At 39.6% G+C, this 22,084-nt stretch overlaps 1 protein-coding gene across 2 annotated transcripts in view; it reads left to right on the top strand.

Annotated features, from left to right (window-relative positions):
• The window catches only part of astn2 (astrotactin 2), a 506,843-nt gene that overhangs the window by 250,850 nt on the left and 233,909 nt on the right, over positions 1-22,084 (top strand). For both annotated transcript variants that reach the window (XM_079606411.1, XM_079606410.1), the window contains 3 exons: positions 13,820-13,904; positions 15,845-15,919; positions 19,160-19,297. In XM_079606411.1, the coding sequence (XP_079462537.1) occupies positions 13,820-13,904; positions 15,845-15,919; positions 19,160-19,297 (298 nt within the window). The remainder of the gene's footprint in view (positions 1-13,819; positions 13,905-15,844; positions 15,920-19,159; positions 19,298-22,084) is intronic.

Raw genomic sequence — 22,084 nt, 5'->3', positions numbered from 1 at the left:
AACTGACACAAATATCTTATATTTTCTTTTAATTTGATCCTTGGAGTTCATAGCCCTGTTCAATGCTCTTATCAGTCCCACACACACACAGGCTATCGGTGTGTATTGCTGCAGATTGTTTGGAGACAGTTCCAGGTTTGCAGACTTACACACACCGGAGTGACAGAGACCAGCGAGCGCTGATGATCTGTCATAAACAGGAAGCCGGATCATATTCATAATCATATTCATTCTAAATTCATATCCTGCTGCTGTGATCCTGCTGAAAGCCAGCCAATGGAAGTCAAATGTTTGAGCGCTAGATAAGACGCCGGCTTGCGGGACAATCCAACTCACGCCACACACAAGTAAATAATGGGAAAACTGCATGAAGCGGAGCGGTGGAGAGTGACATCAGGACAAATAAACGGATACATGTGAATGATGTCAAGAGTACAAACTGGAACTCAACATTTATTCATAAAGACGTTTATAATGATACAAAAAAAAATCTATTTCAAGTTAATGCTGTTCTTTTGAACTTTATATTCAACGAAGAATCCTGAAGAAAAAAAAACAAAGTAGGTCAACTGTTTTCAACATAATCATAAATATTTCTTGAGCAGCAAATCATCATATTAGGATGATTTCTGAAGGATCATGTGACACTGACGAGTAATGATGCTGAGAAATGGTTTAACAGAAGTGTAAACTGGAAACAAGTTGATTTGCCACGTTCTGGCTTGGGTTTGAGTTGGACTTTGAGTTGGTTCTGTTTCCTATGTTTGCATTGGTTGCTATGGTGATTCATTGTTTGGTTGCACCTGTTTCTCGTTTCCTTTCATTTATTTATTATTCTTTGTGTTTATAGTCCTGTGTTTGTCTGATCGCGTTGGTTGTTCTGTTCATGTGTTTTGATCCTGATTCTCATGAGAACCTTAGGCTACGTCAGAGACAATTTCTATAAGAGACATGCCACTTCCTCAATCCTCAATACAACTATATAAGGAAAACCCGTAACGGCAAAGATGGCGGTCGTATCCACATGTCCCGCCCCTCCCGCTGGAAAGCCAAATCATCTGCTTTTAACAGTCACGCCGGGAAACATTTAAGCCTATCGTCTGGTTCCACTGACGCATGCGCACAGTTGAGGTTTCGCCTGTCGGTGTCGTGAACCCTTGCGCATGCGTAGTAAAAGTATAACCTGTGGGGAAAAGGCGTTTTAAACCTTATTTTGGGGCAAAGTCATCAAACTTTTTCAGCGATTTTTATCATATTTTACTGCTGTTTCTGTCACGAACACACACAGGAAAAGGTAGATCCAAGCGCAGTATTTATTTGGGGAAATCCGTACTCACAACCAGTCCAGGCAAGGGTCAAAATCCAAAATGGCAATCCAAAAACATGAAACACAAACACTAGAAAACAGGATTGAAAGCACAACGGAAGTGTGGGGACAATATACAAGGACTCCGTGACAAACACTGAAACAGACAGGGTATATATACACAAGTGCAAACAAGGTGACGAGAAACAGCTGAAGGAAATTAACAATCAGTGACAGACAGGATTATGGGAAATGTAGTGAAAATGCCTAGACACCGTGAAAACTGAGACCTCTAATGTTAAACCCAGGGAATCACCAGACACTGTGACATAACCTCCCCTCTACGGAGCGGCTACCAGACGCTCCAAGACCACAAGAAACAAACAAAACAAGAGTCCAGGCGGGAGGTGGAAAGGCGGAGGATCAGGGGGTGGGATGGGGGGCCAGGTCCATGGAGGGGAACAGGAACAAGGGGGAACGGCTTAAGCGGCGGCCAGGGCGAAGCAGACAGTCCATCGGGCGGCCAGGGTGAAGCAGACAGTCCCTCGGGCGGCCAGGGCGAAGCAGACAGTCCCTCGGGCGGCCAGGGCGGTGAAGACCCCTCGGGCGGCCAGGGCGGTGAAGACCCCTTTGGGCGGCCACGGCGGTGAAGACCCCTCGGGCGGCCACGGCGGTGAAGACCCCTCGGGCGGCCACGGCGGTGAAGACCAAGGCGGAACAGAGACAGAACCTGGTTCAGGAACAGTCACAGACACCACCGGCTCAGGAACTGCAACAGACACCACCGGCTCAGGAACTGCAACAGACACCACCGGCTCAGGAACTGCAACAGACACCACCGGCTCAGGAACTGCAACAGACACCACCGGCTCAGGAACTGCAACAGACACCACCGGCTCAGGAACAGGAACAGACACCACCGGCTCAGGCACAGGAACAGACACCACCGGCTCAGGCACAGGTTCGGTGGCGATCATCCTCCCCGAAGACACAGGCTCGGCAGACGTGATGTGAACAGGCTCGGCCGCGACCATCTTGTCGGAAGACATAGGCTCGGCAGACGTGACGTGAACAGGCTCGACGGCGGCCATCTTGTCCGAAGACACAGGCTCGGCAGACGTGACGTGAACAGGCTCTGGATCGGCAGACGTGCTGTGCCTCCTCCAAGCATGCAGTACTGCCACAGCATAAAAAAGGAAGACAGCCCTCCTTACCGTGGCCGGACTGATGGTGGGTATCTCCGGAACGATCTCTGGGATGACAGCGGCCTGCACGGGTACGGCCTCCGGGACGGCCGCGGGCTGCTCGGGCACGGCCTCCGGGACAGCCGCGGGCTGCTCGGGCACGGCCTCCGAGAAGACAGCGGGCTGCTCGGGGACGACCTCCAGGGAGACAGCGGGCTGTACTAGAACAACCACCGGGATGACAGCGGACTGTACCAGAACGGTCTCCGGGACAACAGTGGGTTGTTCGGGAACGTCAGGAGTGCAGGAAGCTCTCCCTCTCCTCCTCCTCTGCCGCCTCTGATGGCGACAGGCAGGCTCTGGACTGGATGGGATCGGCGGCGGATGGAAGTCTGGGCTGGACCTCACCACCTCAGGTTCCATGAAGGATCGAGGTGGAGAGTGATACCTGGACTCCCCTCTAGTACCTCCTCTCCTATGACCTCCGCGGGTCCCAGAAAATTTTGCCAGCCGGGTTCCCTCGAATGACTCTCTGGGATCTTCTGAAAGGGGTGTGGAAGCTTTCCTCCTATCAGCTTCCTCAGTCAATCGGGCCCAATAAGCAAAACACTCAAAAATGTTCATACGAGGAGGAATCTCTTTAGGTTGAGAATTCCCCCTCTCAGTGGCTGGAGACTTAGGAGACCCCATACCGCTGGATCTCTGCATGACGGAGTCCTTCTGTCACGAACACACACAGGAAAAGGTAGATCCAAGCGCAGTATTTATTTGGGGAAATCCGTACTCACAACCAGTCCAGGCAAGGGTCAAAATCCAAAATGGCAATCCAAAAACATGAAACACAAACACTAGAAAACAGGATTGAAAGCACAACGGAAGTGTGGGGACAATATACAAGGACTCCGTGACAAACACTGAAACAGACAGGGTATATATACACAAGTGCAAACAAGGTGACGAGAAACAGCTGAAGGAAATTAACAATCAGTGACAGACAGGATTATGGGAAGTGTAGTGAAAATGCCTAGACACCGTGAAAACTGAGACCTCTAATGTTAAACCCAGGGAACCACCAGACACTGTGACAGTTTCTATACATGGAGTTTTATGTCCCGGTGACCAGTGAAAGTTCTGACTCTCTGCCCATTCATTTAGATAGGAGCCTGGTCTTGTTAGTCCGAAATAGCTGACCGGAGGCGTTGCCAAGATGGCGGCCGAGTGGCACGACTTGCCTAAAAGGACTTTGGCAACTAAATGTGGCCCAAATCCAATTTATTTGCTCACATAAGACTCAGACTTGTTTTTGTCATGACATTGTGAAATGAACTAACCACATTTTACACACAAAAAAAATGAATGGGAAAACAGGTACTCTCTTAAAATTGTATATATTTTTTCTTGCTATATTGTTTATAATGAACTGATTGAGAAATACTAAGAAGGTTGATGTCTAACTTAAAAAAATGAATGAGGAAGAGGGTAGTGAATGACGTCTCGGGTCACTAAAGACCCGGGGTATGCATTTAAGGGTTAAACAGAAACAAAACCATAGACTGGAGTGTAATTCCAGTGCTTATTAAGCATCACAGCATTAACGTGTCCTATGAGGATGAATTCTCTCCGTGTCGAGCGAGATGGAGAATGGGGAGAAGACTCTTGTCTTTCCACACACACACACACACACACACACACACACACACACACACACACACACACACACACACACACACTGAGTCAGTGAGAGTCCGGGCCCGACGCCAGCCCAATCTCGGCCCACAACCAGCTTTTGATTAAACCACAAGGTCATCAGCTCCGATTCTCTGCCCTGCTCTCCTCTCTCACGGCCGGCTTGAGGAATATATGTTTTGCTCACGACTTAATAAAAGCTAGCCAAGCCACTCTTGTATTCATCTGCTATAAATATTCCTCGTTTGCACTCTCTCTCTCCCACACACACACACACACACGCAGACAACTAATAGAGGACAAAATGGCTCTGTCATTTCATAGTGTTCAGAGTTTATCAGCCCTATTTTCTCTCTCTCCTCTACTCTTGTCCATATGTCTCTGTGGGAGTGTAACATGATAAATCTTCTCAAGGTCCATGGGCGGAATTGCTTTCCTCGGAATTGTGTAACACCGGGAAATATTCATCCGAACAACAATATCTCTTTTCCAGTGCCCACGCGCTGAACCTTGAAATCAGAAAATTGGCCTTTCGCGAGAAGCATTCCAATGAAAGCATCTATTAATCACCAGAGTTCAGATATTAAAAAGACAAAGAGCCTCTGATCAGAATCATTGTGCACGAATCTTTATTTCCGCCACTAGGCCGTGAGAAAGAGAAGGCACAGTGCCAGTGTTGTTTGGGCGTGCAAATAATCCCACGTGTCAGCAGAAACCGCACAATAGGCAAACACTGATGCTTCATTCTGAATGTTAAATATAAGGACACCGGGAGGCCTTTGTAATGGTAATGAAGACTTGAAATAAAGGAATCGTATGTTCTTGATCAAAGTGCTGCTAAATTGTATGCAATGGCTAAACTATGTCTCTGACAGCACTGAATCCCTCATGCCATGTGTGCATGTATGCAATGCTTGATATATAGACTGCAGGAAAGGAACATAAGTCACAGTATGCAGTTAAAAAAGCCAAAAAGCTTCAGATCAATGCTTTTTTATTCGTTTGCTTCATGCTTCCTCATATTGAAGCTTTCTAATCATAGAATCAAATCAAAGTTATAGGGAGTATGTGGATATATTGTATAGTAGCCTAAATCTAGCACATGGAGTAAAAAGCTGCTGACCACAAACAAAATAGGTTTAAAATATCTTTTGTTTCACAGAGAAAAAAAATATACAGGTTTGGAATGACTTGACTTGAGTTTTTTTCATCATATTCGGGGGTTTGTAATGGATTACAAATATTCAGGTTACAGTAATCAATGTAACCAACATTTATGCAATCTGCCTTTAGCGAATGTAGGCCTACTTGTGCAAAAAAAAATCAAGTTTAAAATTTTTGTTCGTCAGTTGTGGACGCTGCCTTGTGCAATGTACAATTTTGGGTGAACGATCCCTTGAAAGTTTTATGAAAGTAACTAATGTTTTGTTCACACTGTAAAATGTGAGATCGAAATGGACATTCAAACTTTGCAGAAACTTTTCTTCATAATGCAGCCGACACTTTTTCATTCCGATAACCTGCATTAGTCGAGCAGACTACAGGGAATGAAGGCGACCAGAAACATTGATCAAATATATATTGTGTGAAGAGCCCTTGAATGTTACATGTTCTACGTTCTATGAGAAGTCCTTCAAAGAGAGTCACTTGAAACCTTTCCAACTTTGTACAAAAAATAAGTCAATGACTTCAAGTTGCTCTCGCATACACAAACTCGCTTCAGATATAACCTTCGAAGGACAGCCGTTTATAGGCAATCTACCGACAAAATAGTTGAAATCATCATTGAGAGCCGTTTGATTGAAAGCTTTAAATCAGAATAATTGGCACATCATCTGGAGGACCAGCACTTACTGCCACAGAAGCGTTTTAGTGCATTTGAACCTTCATTTGAAAAGACGGAAAGACTCATTTTCTGCCATGTAGAGCAGACGCGCTGCTTCCTCGCTGATTTGATGGTACAGGTATCTGTCATATGCATATGCGCTCATAGAAAATGAATTATTAAGCACTAGGCTATTAAACTAATTGCTTCTGTTATGTCTGCGTGTGCATTTTCACTCTCACTGCCAGACATTTGGCCATTTTTTTATTTTTTTAATCTCTTTTTGTTAAGTGCCGGTATTAGATTGTGTATTGCATCTCTTTTTATTGCATCTGTACAATATTTTTTTATGCATATTCAGAGTTTTTAACTTTGAAGTGCAAGTTGAGATGTTCAGGCTTTTTTAGGGTAACATTTTGTAACACTTTATTTTACAATGTCCTTATATATGTTACATATACTTACAATGGAACAGTAAATTATGCATAATTACAAGCAACTAACCCTAAACAAAACCCTAATCCTTGTAACTAACTCTACTCTAAACTCTGATTAAAGGTCAGTAATGGGATGCCCTCCACATGGAAATCAATATCTCCCTTTTCTCCCTCGATCACTTTAAAGAAAAAACATGTCCTAGCGACAACATTCTCCCCGGTGACCCTAGTGGTCGGGAGGAAAATTACATTCTGTAATAGTGGAACTGTTACATCCTAATTATATAGTATGTACATGTTGTTAATTAATATTACTCCGCATAATTGCACTGTAAAAAGTGCACCTTCAAATTATTTTCATCATATTCAGGGGTGTGAATATATGCAGGTTAATCAATGTAACCCACATTTATAACCAATGTTTGTTTGTTTTAGTTTTTTATCCAGTTCATGCAATCTGCCTTAATTTAGCGAGTGTACTTGTGCAAAAAAAAATTAATAATAATAAAGTTCAACATTTTTGGTCAAGTCAGTTGTGGACACTGCCGACAGAGCAGAATAATCTGCAGAGATCGCTGGTGAAAATATTTCTGTATTTAATGCACATTTTTCCTTACAAATTAAATTATCAGCATAACAATTTGAGCTGTGTAAAAGGATGATGTTATGTTGAAATTGTAACATATTCAATAGAATGGAATTACAATGTTGTTAGCTCACTCTCTTTGCCTATTTCAGTGCATTAACTGTTTGATCATATTAGTCATTCCTAATTCTTTATCACAAAACACTAAAACTGGCCCCATTTTGGAGAGAAATTGGCGATAAAAGAAATCTCGAGAAAGAAAGGCGAGAAATCTCTCTTTTTAACCCGTCTCTGGTGTGTGATGTTGAGTTTTCGGAAGAGTTTTGTATTCTTTGCACTTTGCTGACCATTGATATTTCTGTGCAACAATGGCTCACTCAGTAAGGATGCTCCGATCGATCGTCCACAGATCGTTATCGCCCGATAATCACATCCTATAACTGCATCCAAAAGCTTAGGTAGCTGACGTGTTGCCCTATCAAGCAATGACTTTTGCAGGCAGAGTTCACGAAACTGACTTCAGACAGACTTCTGAGGCAGCGTGACGGTTTAAAGATCTACAGCAAAACACAGGTGAATATTGTGCAAAAGTTCATTTATTTCACTGCAAAGTGAGATATATCAATCCTTTATTTGTTATATGATTATGGCTTACAGCTTATGAAAACCTTTTCACAATATTCTATTTTTAAATTTGGGGTTTTCATAAGCTGTAAGCCATAATCATCAAAATTATAACAAATAAAGGCTTGAAATATCTCACTTTGCACGTAATGAGTCTATATAATATATTAGTTTCAACTTTTATGTTGAATTACTGAAATAAATAAACTTTTGCACGATATCCACATTTTTCAAGTTTCACCTGTAGAGTGAGCTTTGATGAGAACTTAGTCAATATTTAAATATTGGCTGCAAAAATCCTGATCGGAGCTGCTCTGTTCACAACTGATTTTAAATCTACTTTATATATATATATAATGATGATGTGTGTATACTGAAAATACTTAAAATGTGACCCTGGACCACAAAACCAGTCATATGGGTAAAACAAATTTTTTATTGGGATTTATACATTATCTGAAAGCTTATTTTTCAATAAATAAGCTTTCCATTGATGTATGGTTTGTTAGGATAGGACAATATTTGGTCGAGATACAACTATTGAAAATCTTGAATCTAACTGTGCGTTCACACCAGACGCGAATAGCGCGTCAAATTCGCGCCTGCCGCGACTAGTTATACGCTTGACCACTTAGTGTCCATTCGGGCGTCAAGAGCGAAATTGACGCGTGTCAGAGGCGAAAGTTTCGAAACCCGCTGGCGGCCATCTTTTTAAAGATGTGCGATGTTAATAGATCATTGATCGAGAGAGTCACCGCTCTGTGTTTGCTCTGGAGAGCAGAACGGTGGCGTAGGGATCATCGTCGCCGTATTTGGGTCCACCAGACCCTTCGGAGGAGAACCCAGTTTGCCGAGTTTTTCACCATTTGCTCCAGGAGCTGCGCCTGGATGACGGCTGCTTTCAGCGATACTTCCGCCTGTCCCGCGCCTAGTTTGATGACCTGCTGTCCCGCATCGGAGCGATCATAATCCTATGTCACTTTATGCCACGTAAAGCAAGCAGGCTCCTGATTGGTTAATGTGGTGCGAATTGACGCAGAAGTTCAGATTTTTCAACTCGGGCGGCAGACGCGAATTCGCCTCAAACGCGTGAATGCACAAAAAGCACTATAAAATCATTCGCACCTAATTCGCGCCATTCACACGAACTTTACGCGTGAATGAGGCGTATTCGCGTCTACCGCGCCGCACTCTACGCCTCATTCGCGCCGCAGTATTTTTTACGCGCGTAACGCGTCTTTGCATTGACTTAACATTGAAATCACTCGCGCCTGACGCGCTATTCACTTCAGGTGTGAACGCACCATGAGAATGCAAAAAAAAATTAAACATTGAGAAAATCTCCTTTAAAGTTGTGCATTTATGTTCACGGTTGTGCAGCATTCACTCACAAAAATACATGTTTTATATATTTACGGTAGGAAATTTACAAAATATCTTCATGGAACATGATCTTTACTTAATATCCTAATGATAATGGGCATGAAAGAAAAATCTATAATTTTGACCCATACAACGTATTGTTGGTTATTGCCACAAATATACCCGTGCGACTTATGATCCAGGGTCACAAATAGTTTGTCCCTGCTGTTTTTGGCGTATATACAATTTATCACTGATATGTTAAGTATTTTTAAAAGTTAGTCATCAAACTTGAAACTGTGAAATGGATATTTTTAAAATCTATTTTTTTTAAATGTAACTACTTGTTCCAGAACATTCAAAAGTAACGTTCCCATAACGTAACACTGAATGTCACGACTGATTCTGTCCAGAGAGCGGTGTAATAAACTGCAATAGATTATTTCTGTTGGTCATTACTGTGTTGATTACGGTTACGGTTGGCAGCCGGTGGCCAGTGTGTGCCAGGGAAAGAGATGTGTCTAAATGTGCTTGTTTTCTGAAAAATAAGCTGTGAAATGGGAGCCTTGAAATGTGAAGAATATCACTATCATGGTAGGAGTACAGATGGGTGCATATTATTTCTAATATTCACAGCTCCAGCTCATGAAATATGAATGTCTGTCTGTGCGGTTTGTAAAATGACTTTTCTCATTGTTTCGTTTCCCCTCCAGCCAGAGCTGGTATTAAAATGATCCTTCATATTCAAGTGTGAAGTAATGTATCTTGTCTGATTGATTTTCAGATTTGACCTTTATTTTAATTTGAAGAGTATATGTTTAGAATGTTAATTAAAGGTCCCATGACATGAAATTTTCACTTTTTGAGGTTTTTTAACATTAATATGAGTTCCCCTAGCCTGTATATGGTCCCCAAGTTTCTAGAAATTTCAATCGGTGTAAATCGAGCTTTTGCTATCTTTCTCTGCCTTTGAAAAAGTGGACGCTCAATCAGGCTGATCTTGAATCTCCTCCGTATGACGTCATAAGGAGGAAATGTTACCTCCCCTTTCTCTGCTTTTCCCGCCCAGAGAATATTTCCCGCATGAGAAAATGAGCTAGGAAGTAGGAACGCGTGCGCGCGATTTTAGTTTGTCCACGGGAGATATCATGGCTTTTGAGCGAGCGAAGCATAATAATTGCTCAATAATTGGATGTACAAATGAACACCGAAGCCTTTTTTTAGTTCCTTCATCCAAGCCCCAGAAGAACCAGTGGATTCATTTCATTTTCTCTGGAAATGCGCCGACACAACTCCCCAAAGTTTTGCATGTCTGCGGCAAACATTTCACCGACGACTGTTTTCTCAACTTGGATCAATACAGAGCTGGCCTCGACGAACGTCTGAAAATAAATCGATCGAGCCGAGCAACAATTTCTGATGTGTAATTGTTCAAGTTCAGACAGGTAATCTTTCTCTCAAATCGTTCAATACTGCTGTTTATGCCTCAGTAAGTCAAGCCAGTGACTAAAATATCAACTTCACATCGTTTATTTTAGTAGGATGAAAATAATCGTATTTAAATTGTGAATAAATTATATACAGAAAGCGATCAAAGAACAATCTTTGTAGGAATCGCGCGCACGCGTTCCTACTTCCTAGCTCATTTTCTCATGGACACAGCGCGATCGACCTTATCTGGACACTTGCCAAACTCGTTATGAAATCAATGACGCACGTTACACTGCACATGAAGCTCTTACTGTATTTACATCATCGTGTTTGCATTGGTGAAAGCAGAGAGAGTGCAGAAACTGCGTTGCAATGATAAGATCTTCATTCTCGCGATCAACAACAGACTGTCATCTGCTTGCGCAATGCTCATCACGGCAACATTTTATGTGATGGGAATAGATCTAAATACTTTAAAAACTTCTGACGATTTGTTAATCTTGATAGCTGTAATAGTAAAAACGTATAATAACTGTAGTAAAAGTATTCGAGAGAGTTTCACATGTAATAAGTAGCTATTTCATATGCAAGCATGTCAGCCAATCACAGCAGTGGCCGGTTACACTGAAATCTCACACAGACACGCCCCTTCAAACAGAGCGTTCAAATCAGAGGCTAAAACTGGGCTAGGAAAAATGCCTTTTGTTTCTAAATTATGACTATTTTCTATCTAAAAAACATACTAACATTATAAGGGCAACCCAGGACACATTATAAAATAATATAATAACCCCATGTCATGGGACCTTTAAAGTGTATGTTTTAATTTATCAATTTTAAGTTTTATATTTGTGTTTGTTTTGTTTTATGAATCATAAGTTTAGAAACTTCAGAAAGTATCCTGATGAAGCAGAAAAAAGCAATGAGTTTGAATATTAAAGTGTATTATATTAAAGTTTCTCCTGATTAATATTAATATTAAGGTGTGACTGAGGCCTCCTGAGATTATTTTAGCCATTGTTGAAATTAATTAGCTTTTAGACAAAATATTTCTGTAATCTTTCAAAAAAAAAAAACAATCTTTCACATTATGTATTAAATTAGAATCTCCCAATAATAATTGTCATAATTTACTCACTCTCATTTGGAAGCATGTTTCTTTTTCTTCTCAAAGATTGATACATTTACATTTTATATCACAATTCTGACTATTTCTCAGATTTCATATTTTATATCTCACAATTCTGCCTTCCCTCCCCTCAGAATTGTGTAAAATCAAGAAATAATTAAATTATGAAAGAAATGAAAAAAGAAAAAAAAGGGACATATTCACAAACAATCTTAAGGCCAAAAAACTCTTAAATATTAGGGGTGTCACTCTCCACTCTCCACAAAGCATTTTAACACCTAAATAGCATTAAAAAGGAAATATATTGGAATATTTCAACGACATTGGAATATTGGTATATTAAAAAATTCGCAAAGGTGTTTCCTTAGTTTGCAGTTAGTCCAGATAGTCTTATCTTCGGTGGTTCCGTATTTTCCATCGCTACATGTGTACAGTATTTTGAAAATGTGGTGTAAATATATCCATTAATTAGTTTATTTGATTTGGGGAAACTGATAAAATTATCCAGGAGTAATACTTGATTATGTTGTACATAATACATGATGTATGTTATAGGCTTCACAATATTCAATAATGTTCTACTCACACACGCACACACGCACGCACGCACACACGCACACACACACACACACACACACACACACACACACACACACACACACACACACACACACACACACACACACACACACACACACACACACACCTTACCCTGCCCCTATCCCTAAACCTGCCCATCACAGGAAACATTCTGCATTTTTACATTTTTTAATAAAACATCGTTTTTTTATGTTTTTTAAGCTATTTGAATTATGAGGACTCATGAAATGGCATCATAATCCACATTTAATTTGTAATACCAGTGTAATACACATGTCATTATACAAATTTGTGTCCTCATAAATCTTATAAACAACACACAAACACACACACACGCACACACACACACACACACACACACACACATTATTTGACATTATTTAACATTATTTGTTAATACGGCTCAGAATTGCAAGATATAAGAATGTCAACAAATAAGGTGGTGAGAAAAAAAGTTGTGAAAGAAAATAGTTGCAAATGCCTTTTCTCATTTCATTATTGTTATTACTTTAAATTTTGTGTACACAGTCAAAAAGAAAAAGTTAGTTCAACTAAAATGTTCAAGGCAACCGACTGCACAGAATTTTTGAGTTGAAGATATCAACTTAATTTTTAAAGTTTTGAAGAACTACAATTATTAAGTTGCGTCAGCTAAGTTTTTCAAGTTCTGACCACTAAGTTTTTTTAATTCAAGTTACTGGAACTTTTAAGTCTGTAAAAGCTTACTATTTTGAGTTTAAATCACCCCCCCCCCCCCATGTTTATTTGAACGACTTTCGATAAGAAAACAAGCTTCTGTACTCTCATTTCACTCTAAACCTGTATAATTGTTTGTCAATTTTGCTTACACGACTCAGTAAAGTAGTATAAATGCGAACCTGTGAGAAACGCTGATGGCGCTCACGTGCGCATTAAGAATTAATTCTATAGTTATCCACTGTAAAAAATGTGGCTGCGATTAGTACAACTTAAAATTTGTTGAGATAACTTAAATATCCAACTTAACTAAACTAAAGATAACTAAACTTAATAGTTTAAGTCAAGCATGAACACATACTTTTTAAATTTGAAACAATGTTGGATTTTAAGTTGTGATAAATAATCGCAGCAATTTTTTTACAGTGCGTTTGTATATAGGTGTATATATATATATATGTGTGTGTGTATAATACCCTACAAACCATGCACAAACAAAATACTTGTCTTGCCTATAAATTTTGATACAGAATTGTATCTTATTGTATTACTTCGGGGTAGGTACGCGAACCGAATTTTCCCACAATGCTTTATCTAGAGTGGTAAAGGGTATGAATGTAAAAAATATGGTCTTAAAAAAAGACTTTATTTCGGGGTGGAAGGTGCCATGCACATATTTCCGTGAGATTGACGCTACAATCCCCCTGGAGTCCCGGAGTATCCGTATCATTCCCGTGTCCTCAGCTCATAGCATCACCTTTGGAGAGCGAGTACTTCTGCGATGCCTCTCGAGATAAGAGCGATCTGATAGCGAAGGTGTCGGAGACTGAACCAGCTCCCTCATGTCACTCTTCCCAGCGCAGACTGTACTCTAAAACCTTTCCTCCGGAGCGGATGCACGTGTGTTGAGCGACGGATGCAGATAATCTGTCACTGTGTTGTGCTCTCTGCAGGGGAATGCAGCTGTCTGGAAGGTTACGCTCCCGACCCCGAGCATGAACATCTCTGCGTCCGCACTGATTGGGGCCGCAATGAAGGGTGAGCGCTCAAACCTCTCTGTCATCGCCTCACAAACAGGGCCAGCTAAACGCCAGGACAGCAGGGAGATGAGGAGGGGGAAGAGAAAGACTGCAACACAGAGAGATACGATTCATCACCTCACCTCATGCCAAGTGTAGTAACTCCTCTTCCTGACTCTCGCGGCGCATGCTAATGAACTCGCTCGAGCAAACAGCTGCTCTAATAAAACCTGCACCCAGACTGAGATCTCAGAAAACATGACAACAACATGGGAAGATAAAGCTAAACCTCAGTGCAATTACATGCACATTTCAGGGTGATTTATTAGCATCACTATTAGCTGAAAAATCCCAAAGACTTGCATTGAAGGAAAGACTAGAATATTACAGACACGTCCCATTTCGCATATGTGACCCTGGACCACAAAACCAGTCACATGGGTCAATCTTGTGAAATTTAGATTTATACATCACCTGAAAGCTGAATAAATTAGAAAATATATAAAAATCTGGAATCTGAGGATGCAACAAAATCTAAACATTGAGAAAATCTCCTTTAAAGTTGTGCATTTATGTTCACGATTGTGCTGCAAAAAATAACTTTTTTATATATTTACGGTGAGAAATGTACAAAATATCTTCATGGAACATGATCTTTACTTAATATCCTAATGATTTTTGGCATAAAATAAAAATGGACAATTTTGACCCATACAATGTATAGTTGGCTATTGCCACAGATATACCCGTGCGACTCCAGACTGGTGCTGTGATCCAGGGTCACATATATATGCACAATTCTATGATGTTTTTTTTAGCATAAATAGTGCGTTTACATGGAAAATTCCACATAGAAAAAGTGCACTTTAAATCCCTGAATGATGCACTTAATTAATGCACTTAATAGTGTTGGAGTTCATGCGCCAACTGTCACAGCTTTACTTACGTAGCGGAGCGGAGGGGGAGCATCAGTGAATGACAAAATAACCTTATTAAATGCATACACTGCATGGATGAGTGCATAACTACATAGTGTATAAGTGCATAATGTATAGTGCATAATTTGGGATGCAACTTGAATGTCTTAACAACTGTTTACAGTCAAACATCACAGTTATCATCATAATAGCTCAATTTTTGGTCCTTCAGAAAATGTCTAGCCTAGTTCAGAGAGATCCAGTGCGTCTGGAGAGCCAGGGTCATGCAGAGCTCTATAATCCTGAAGACTTTGATTAGCTGGTCCAGATGTGTTTAATCAGACTACAATCTCGGACCTCCGGGAGCAGGATTGGACACCATAATGCATTATTATTGCTATTTATGCTTTACAGTAGGGATGCACGATATATATCGGTCACCATATCGGCATCAGACGATAAATGTTCATTTTTAATGTTGTCATTATCGGCCCCATAAAAAATGTGCTTGAGATATTAAAGCCAATAAATAATGGATTATGTCCTTTAGCTGAGAGACTTCAGTTCAGCATGATGATTTTGAATTGCTTGAAATATGATTGGAATCACTTCAAAAAAGGAAAATATAGTTAAGTGCAACATGCACAGCACAAGTCTGTCATAAAGGCTATATAAAATTATAATGAGAACGTTATAATTGTGTGCTTGGGACATGCCTTTTAATGGTGAGACTTTTGTTTTTGTCTCTCAAAAATTATATAAAAACTTGGATTTAGATTTATCGGCTTATAAATATCGGTTATCGGCTGTCAAATATAAATAATTATCGGTTATCGGTATCAGCCAAAATCTTCATATCGGTGCATCCCTACTTTTCATATTTGTCAGATAAATCATGTATTGCATATTAAGTTTTTTGTTGTGTGTGTGTGCGTGTCTGTGTGTCTGTGTGTGTGTGTGTGTGTGTGTGTCTGTGTGTGTGTGTGTGTGTGTGTGTGTGTGTGTGTGTGTGTGTGTGTGTGTGTGTGTGTTCCACCCACAGTCCATGGCCGTACTCAAACCTGGAGAGAGGCTATGACCTTGTCACGGGGGAACAGGCTCCAGAGAAGATCTTCAGGTAAGCTCGACAGCAGAACCGGATCTGTCCTCTGAAAGAAGGTCCCATGCTGAACATGACAGTCCCTGGGGCGTCCCGGCCCGGCCCGGGCATCGGCCCTCCGCACACTGAACACAGGGCTTCGCAGAACGCCTGCGGGCTTCACTGCGGGTCTCCTGATAGGATTTGCCCTAGGCATGTTCTCCTGAAAGAGGAGTGAGTTCTACTGGAGCTCTGGGCCGGTTTAAAGCTGGGTCGCTCTGGATGTTCGCGGCTCTGTGTATTTATTTTTCATGTGTTGTGAAAATGGTGGCGATAGAAAGGAAACGAGGACAGGTCACAAACCGCAGCACGTCACTTTAGATTCCTCAATGTTTCTGTCCTGCGGGCGTGAGAGTCTGAAAAGCTCGTCACATCTATTGCAGAAAGCTCGACTGCCATCTGAACGATGCGTGTTGATATATCAATGGAAATATGTGGCTGTCTATATTTCTGTAAAACCTGAAATACTTTGCTCCGGGTTTATTTTGCTGCCCTTCAGGAGAGACACATCCACAGGAGGCGCTATAAGTGGTAACATTATTTTTTGGCAAATTTGGATTGTAGATGCAGATTTATTACACACTCATGACATGAAAAAAAGTTTAAAAATGAAAAGATTAAAAGATTAATGTTGTATTTAGTTTAAAAAAATAAAGAAAATAAAGCACCCCCTTCACTAAATCCGACCTTAAACCTAACGCATAGTGTTAACTAAAGCAAACAGGAGATTAAAACACATCCGTGCCATGTTAAGTTGCTTCTACAAGTCGCGAGCTCTATTATCATGACTTGTCTTTTATCAGGAGTGTATCAGGTGAGCTTCAGAGCAAGTTTACTACAGCAGAAAACACACACATATGGAGCTGGTTATGTGATGCAAACATTCAAATATATTAGTTTACAAATCATACACTATGGTAAACGTGTTTGAGATCATAACATCGTATTGTGCAAGAAACAGTGAAAAAATAAGTCTTTATTAATCAATAATCTCTCCCTATAATCCTCATTTGTGTGAAAAGGAACACTATAATTAGGTGTTGTTCAGCCCATAGTGTTCATTTCAACTGCAGTGAATTATATGTATGAAATGTAGCCAGTCACATATTTCCAGTTATTTTCACGTAAGAAGAGGTCTGTCCCAAAATATGAGAAAGATGCATATTGACCCTTCGCAGGGAGTTTGATTGACAGGTGATCTGATCAATCATATTTCGCCATCCGCCATTTTGTCCGACAAAGCAGTCAGGAGAGTTAGTAGATTAACGTTGGAGGATTTGAACTTGAGAAGCGGAGTGTACTGACGTCTTTCCGCGGTTAAAACAACATTCCTTCTGATGTTCATTCATGTTTATTTGATGCTATAAATGAACTAGAAGGAAGAGATGGAACGCATACACTCTTTTCTTCTAAGAGTGTATGCGTTAGGTTTAAGGTCGGATTTAGTGAAGGGGGTGCTTTATTTTCTTTAGTAACTAAGGGGGGGGGGGGGGGGGGTCTTTGCGAATGGTCAATTATGATTATACAAGATAAGGTTATTTGATATACAAACTATTATTTACCTAAGTACCTAATACCTGAATATAGTGATGTCAGTCATTTCGTCTGAAACAAATGTGTGCTTTATGCTGGTCAATTACATAATATAATGACAATATCTCACTTCACTTCCCACTATTAAACTTCCTCTTAATTAAATACAAAAATAAATTCCATTATTTTCAGGCTAGCAGCCTAAGCTCTTCTCTTTAGGTCTAAACATGAAGGCGAAAATAAATGAAATTTATATCATCCATTCACTCTCTCCTCGCTCACCCAAGCTGTCATCAGTCTTAACCACCGGACGACTCAAGGCGTTTAGTTGAGCCGGCAGAGGTTGACTGATGTGGACTGAGGAAAGCAATCGATGGCCTCTGAAGTGTCAGCTGATGGGCTGGAGCAAGGCCTGGGCTATCGCTGTCTTATTTATGAGTGGAAGTATGCATTGATCCCGAGTAATTCAGATGTGCCGGTCTATACTCAAGGTCAGGAACCGGTGGAGCTCAGACTGCGGCGGAGCGCTCGTATCAGATCGCCATGATATATATATATGTATGATAATAAGGGTGCATGTTATCATACAAATTGAATTCCCAGAATATGGATTCATTGGTTAAATTAATATTGAATTAGCTTCAGTTATCTTGACAAAATAATGATGTTGCTGATAAACGAATGATGAATTTATTTGTTAAGTCAGCCATATAATATACTGTTTGTCACACATGTGTCATTTGAAGAAAAAAAATCCCTAATTCTTATCTAATCTGCAGTTATGATTGATTGATTGATTGATTGATTGATTGATTGATTGATTGATTGATTGATTGATTCATTCATTCATTCATTCATTCATTGCTTAATTGATGTGCGTGCGTGTGTGTGTTTTTGGAACTACACTTGGGGTGATTAAATAATGAAAAATAATTGCTTTTATTTTTTATGTATCTTCTGTTTACTGATTTAATGTAAGTTCATTTTTTAAATATTTTTTATTATTTTATTATTATTGTTTTAATTAAATTAAATTTTCGTATTTCGTTTTTTAGTTATTCAACTTCAATATATTTTATATTGTCAGTTGTCTAAGCAACAATTACATTTTTTGTTAATTTTCAATGCAATGTATTTGATTATATTCATTATATGAATTAATGTTTTATTTCAGCTTTATTTCAAGCTTTATATTAGCGAAATGGATTATTAATAAATAACAAAAGTTTTAGTTTTAGTGAGCAATAATAACACTGACACCCATCGCTGTCTCTTACTGTATCTTTAAGACTTCTATATGCAAATGAACTGTGGTATGATTGGCTAAAACTCTTCACAAAGCTCTTTTATAGATTGTGGGTTCTGAAATTAAGACTATGACTACACTGAAGTCTTCACATTTTCTATTATGTGGCCCATTTCAGACTTAGCCTACTGTATATTTAAAAAAAAAGTTATTGTTTTTTTTTATTAAATACATTTGCATATGTCATTATCACACAACTACTCTCTAGTTTGATGGTCTTTATGTGTGCATGTCGTGAAGAACAGATCTTCTCCTCCAGGGTCAGTGTGGGTTTCTTGTAATAAGCAGCTCTTTGTGTTTTTATTCCAGCATGTTACACAGAGTCATTGAAATTCATGTGACGTGTTACACTCTGTGTGTGGATGTCACTCTCGCTGCAGGTCATCCTACAGTCTGGGTCAAGGCCTTTGGCTGCCAGTCAGCAAGAGCTTTGTGGTTCCTCCGGTGGAGCTGTCCATCAACCCGATCGCCAGCTGTAAGACAGACGTGTTGGTGACAGAAGACCCTGGAGAAGTGCGGTGAGTTAATCACAGCTCAAGAACACCACCTGTGTGTTCTCAATACATTATACACTGAACAATGGATACCGTAGAAGAAGACAGAGATGCACGGCTGTAACCGAAGGCTGACAGTAAATCATTCAGCCTGGTCTGGGTCATTTATATGACAATGTTTATTAAGGAGGATAATTAATAATATGACCTTGACCCAGCCAGCATATTAATTTTGCCAAAATCTCTAATTAGAGACATTTTTTGCTGAGTCTATACATGTATATACAGTATATATGTATATATACAACACATGAGTATTACACATAGGACATTGTAGAAGTGGTGCATGTTGATTCAGAGTTAGCATGTGTGTGTGTGTGTGTGTGTGAGTGTGTGTGTTATGAGTGTGTGTGTTTTATGAGGACACAAATTTGTATAATGACGTGTATTACTGGTATTGCAACTTAAACGTGGTTTATGAGGACATTCCATGAGTCCTCATAATTAAAATGTGTGTGTGTGTGTGTGTGTGCACTGAAAACCCTAATAAGTTGATTGAACTCAATTGATTTGAGTAAACTCGTTCCCTCAATTTAATTGAGTAATGGGTTCTCCCAAAACGTGCATATTTAAGTTTACTTAACTTGGTGCTTATGTAGACTTGACTTAAATTGTTTAGTTCACCAAACTTGATGATTATTTAATGTACTTAGACAATAAAGTTCACTTAACTTAGTGTTAATTTCCACTCTTAACCCGAATTAGTTGACTTTACTCGCAAATCGCGTGGAAACCCGTTGCCCTATACCACTTTAGTTTTTACACAAGCTGAAACTAAACATGTTGAGTTGTATTAACATGGAACACTAACTTTTTACACAAGCTGAAACTAAACTTTTCATTTGAGTGTCACCATTGTTGAGAGTCATATGCTGATTGTTGATGTCTATGTGTGACAAAATAACATGGCATTTTTAAAAAAAATCTACATAATGTTTTTTACAACTGTTCAAATTATAACAATTCTGTTGGATTTCCTGGTGAAAAAAAATCACAGGTCTTTCATATCAATCATATGGCAAGATCCAGACAATAATAGATTAAACTCCAGATGAAATGAGCTGCTACTGACTTATAATCTTTGTTGATGACCTTTATTGATGATAACATAAATACGCAGTCATAGTCACTAATCACTTACTCTTGGCTTTTTTTGCTATAACAATTGTGCCTTTTAAACACACAGGTATAGCAGCCAGAGAAAAACTAATGTTCAAATGTCAAGGGCCCAACTAAAGCCAACACTTGTCACCATTATGGTGACTACAAATTAAACAATAATTCATCAACATCTAAACCTCTGTTAATTCTCAATACCGTCTGCTGCCAAGGCCTGTGCCACGTTAGACGCGGGTCTTTTCACGTGACCAGGCAGGTTTTAACCCCCTCCCCTTCCTTATGAAACTAAACATACTAAGTTATCTCTGCTAAACCTGATTAGTGCAATGAATCTTTCAGCTAAATAGTACAATCAACTAATGTTGTTTAGTAATGATAGCAGGTTTTTACTAAACATAAAAGAATAAGTAATGATCACTCGTAAGTTTAATTAGAAACAAAATCTGGGTGTACAGTGTGTGTGTGTAATATATATACACACATAATAATTTAAAAGTAATCAGCTACAATTTAACCAAAAGGAACAACTTTCTTCGTACCTACAGCACTTATACTGTCGAGATACTCGGCTCACAGTTCTCACAACCACCCATCAATCACCCAGAACACCTTAACAACCACTTTTCAACTGCCTAGCAACACCCTTGCAACCAATAGACCGCAGAAGTCGGGTTCTGGAAGTTAAAACTCTTTTCATTACCTCTAAATTGATTTTTAACGATAATTTATGAAACATTAAAAGAAACCCCTACTGTGAGCCACGATTTTGTTAATCGATGCTCTGTGTTGCTGTTGAAGCGTCAGCAAGTACGCTGTTAAACTTGCTAACTTCAAAAATAAGTTTGACTGCGTAATTCGTGGAGAAAAACTACATAATGCTGTGCCAAAAATTCCACCAATCAGAGAATCGAATCAAGCACACATGCGCCAAGAGCTCTTTAGCTCCGCCCACTACCATGAAGAGTGATTTTTTTTTTCTTACATTTGCGTATATATGCATAATTTGCAATAAACTTAAAAGGACTGTAATTCCTTACTACAGTTTTCACATTTATTTGTATTGGGACCTTTTTTATATATATCTAAAAATGATTTATTTAGCTTTGGTTCTGTATTTTATTGCAATGCAAAATGCAAAAAAAGAGAAAAAGATCCTCTGGATTGTTTCAGAGTTAGTTATTAATAGACTTGTCAAAGCCCTTTATATGACACTGCTCTTGCCTCTTTATTTCTGATAGCTCCACAGATGCTGTTGGCTGAAATGTCCTCAGGGAAACTGAAAGCTATTTACAGTATTACTTTTTCTTTCTTTTTTCACAACCAAGCTGTTTTTGCCATTATTGCAAACACAACATATGCCAAGGTGTTCTCATGGTGTCAGCAGCACATGCTCGAATATGGATCCGGTACAGACTAAGAGCAGCGCCATCATGCATACAGTATGTGTGTGTGTGTGTGTGTGTGTGTGTGTGTGTGTGTGTGTGTGTGTGTGTGTGTGTGTGTGTGTGTGTGTGTGTGTGTGTGTGTGTAAGTGGACATTAGCAGTCCTGGGGACACAGCTTTAGTTTGAAAGTGTCCAAATAACATTATTTTATTTTTATTATTTTAATATAATGATATTATTAATATATA

This window comes from Phoxinus phoxinus (assembly GCF_949152265.1).
Source record: "Phoxinus phoxinus genome assembly, chromosome: 3".
NCBI lineage: Eukaryota > Metazoa > Chordata > Actinopteri > Cypriniformes > Leuciscidae > Phoxinus > Phoxinus phoxinus.
The sequence above is the reverse complement of the archived record's forward strand: the minus strand, read 5'-3'. Positions and strand labels throughout refer to the sequence as shown.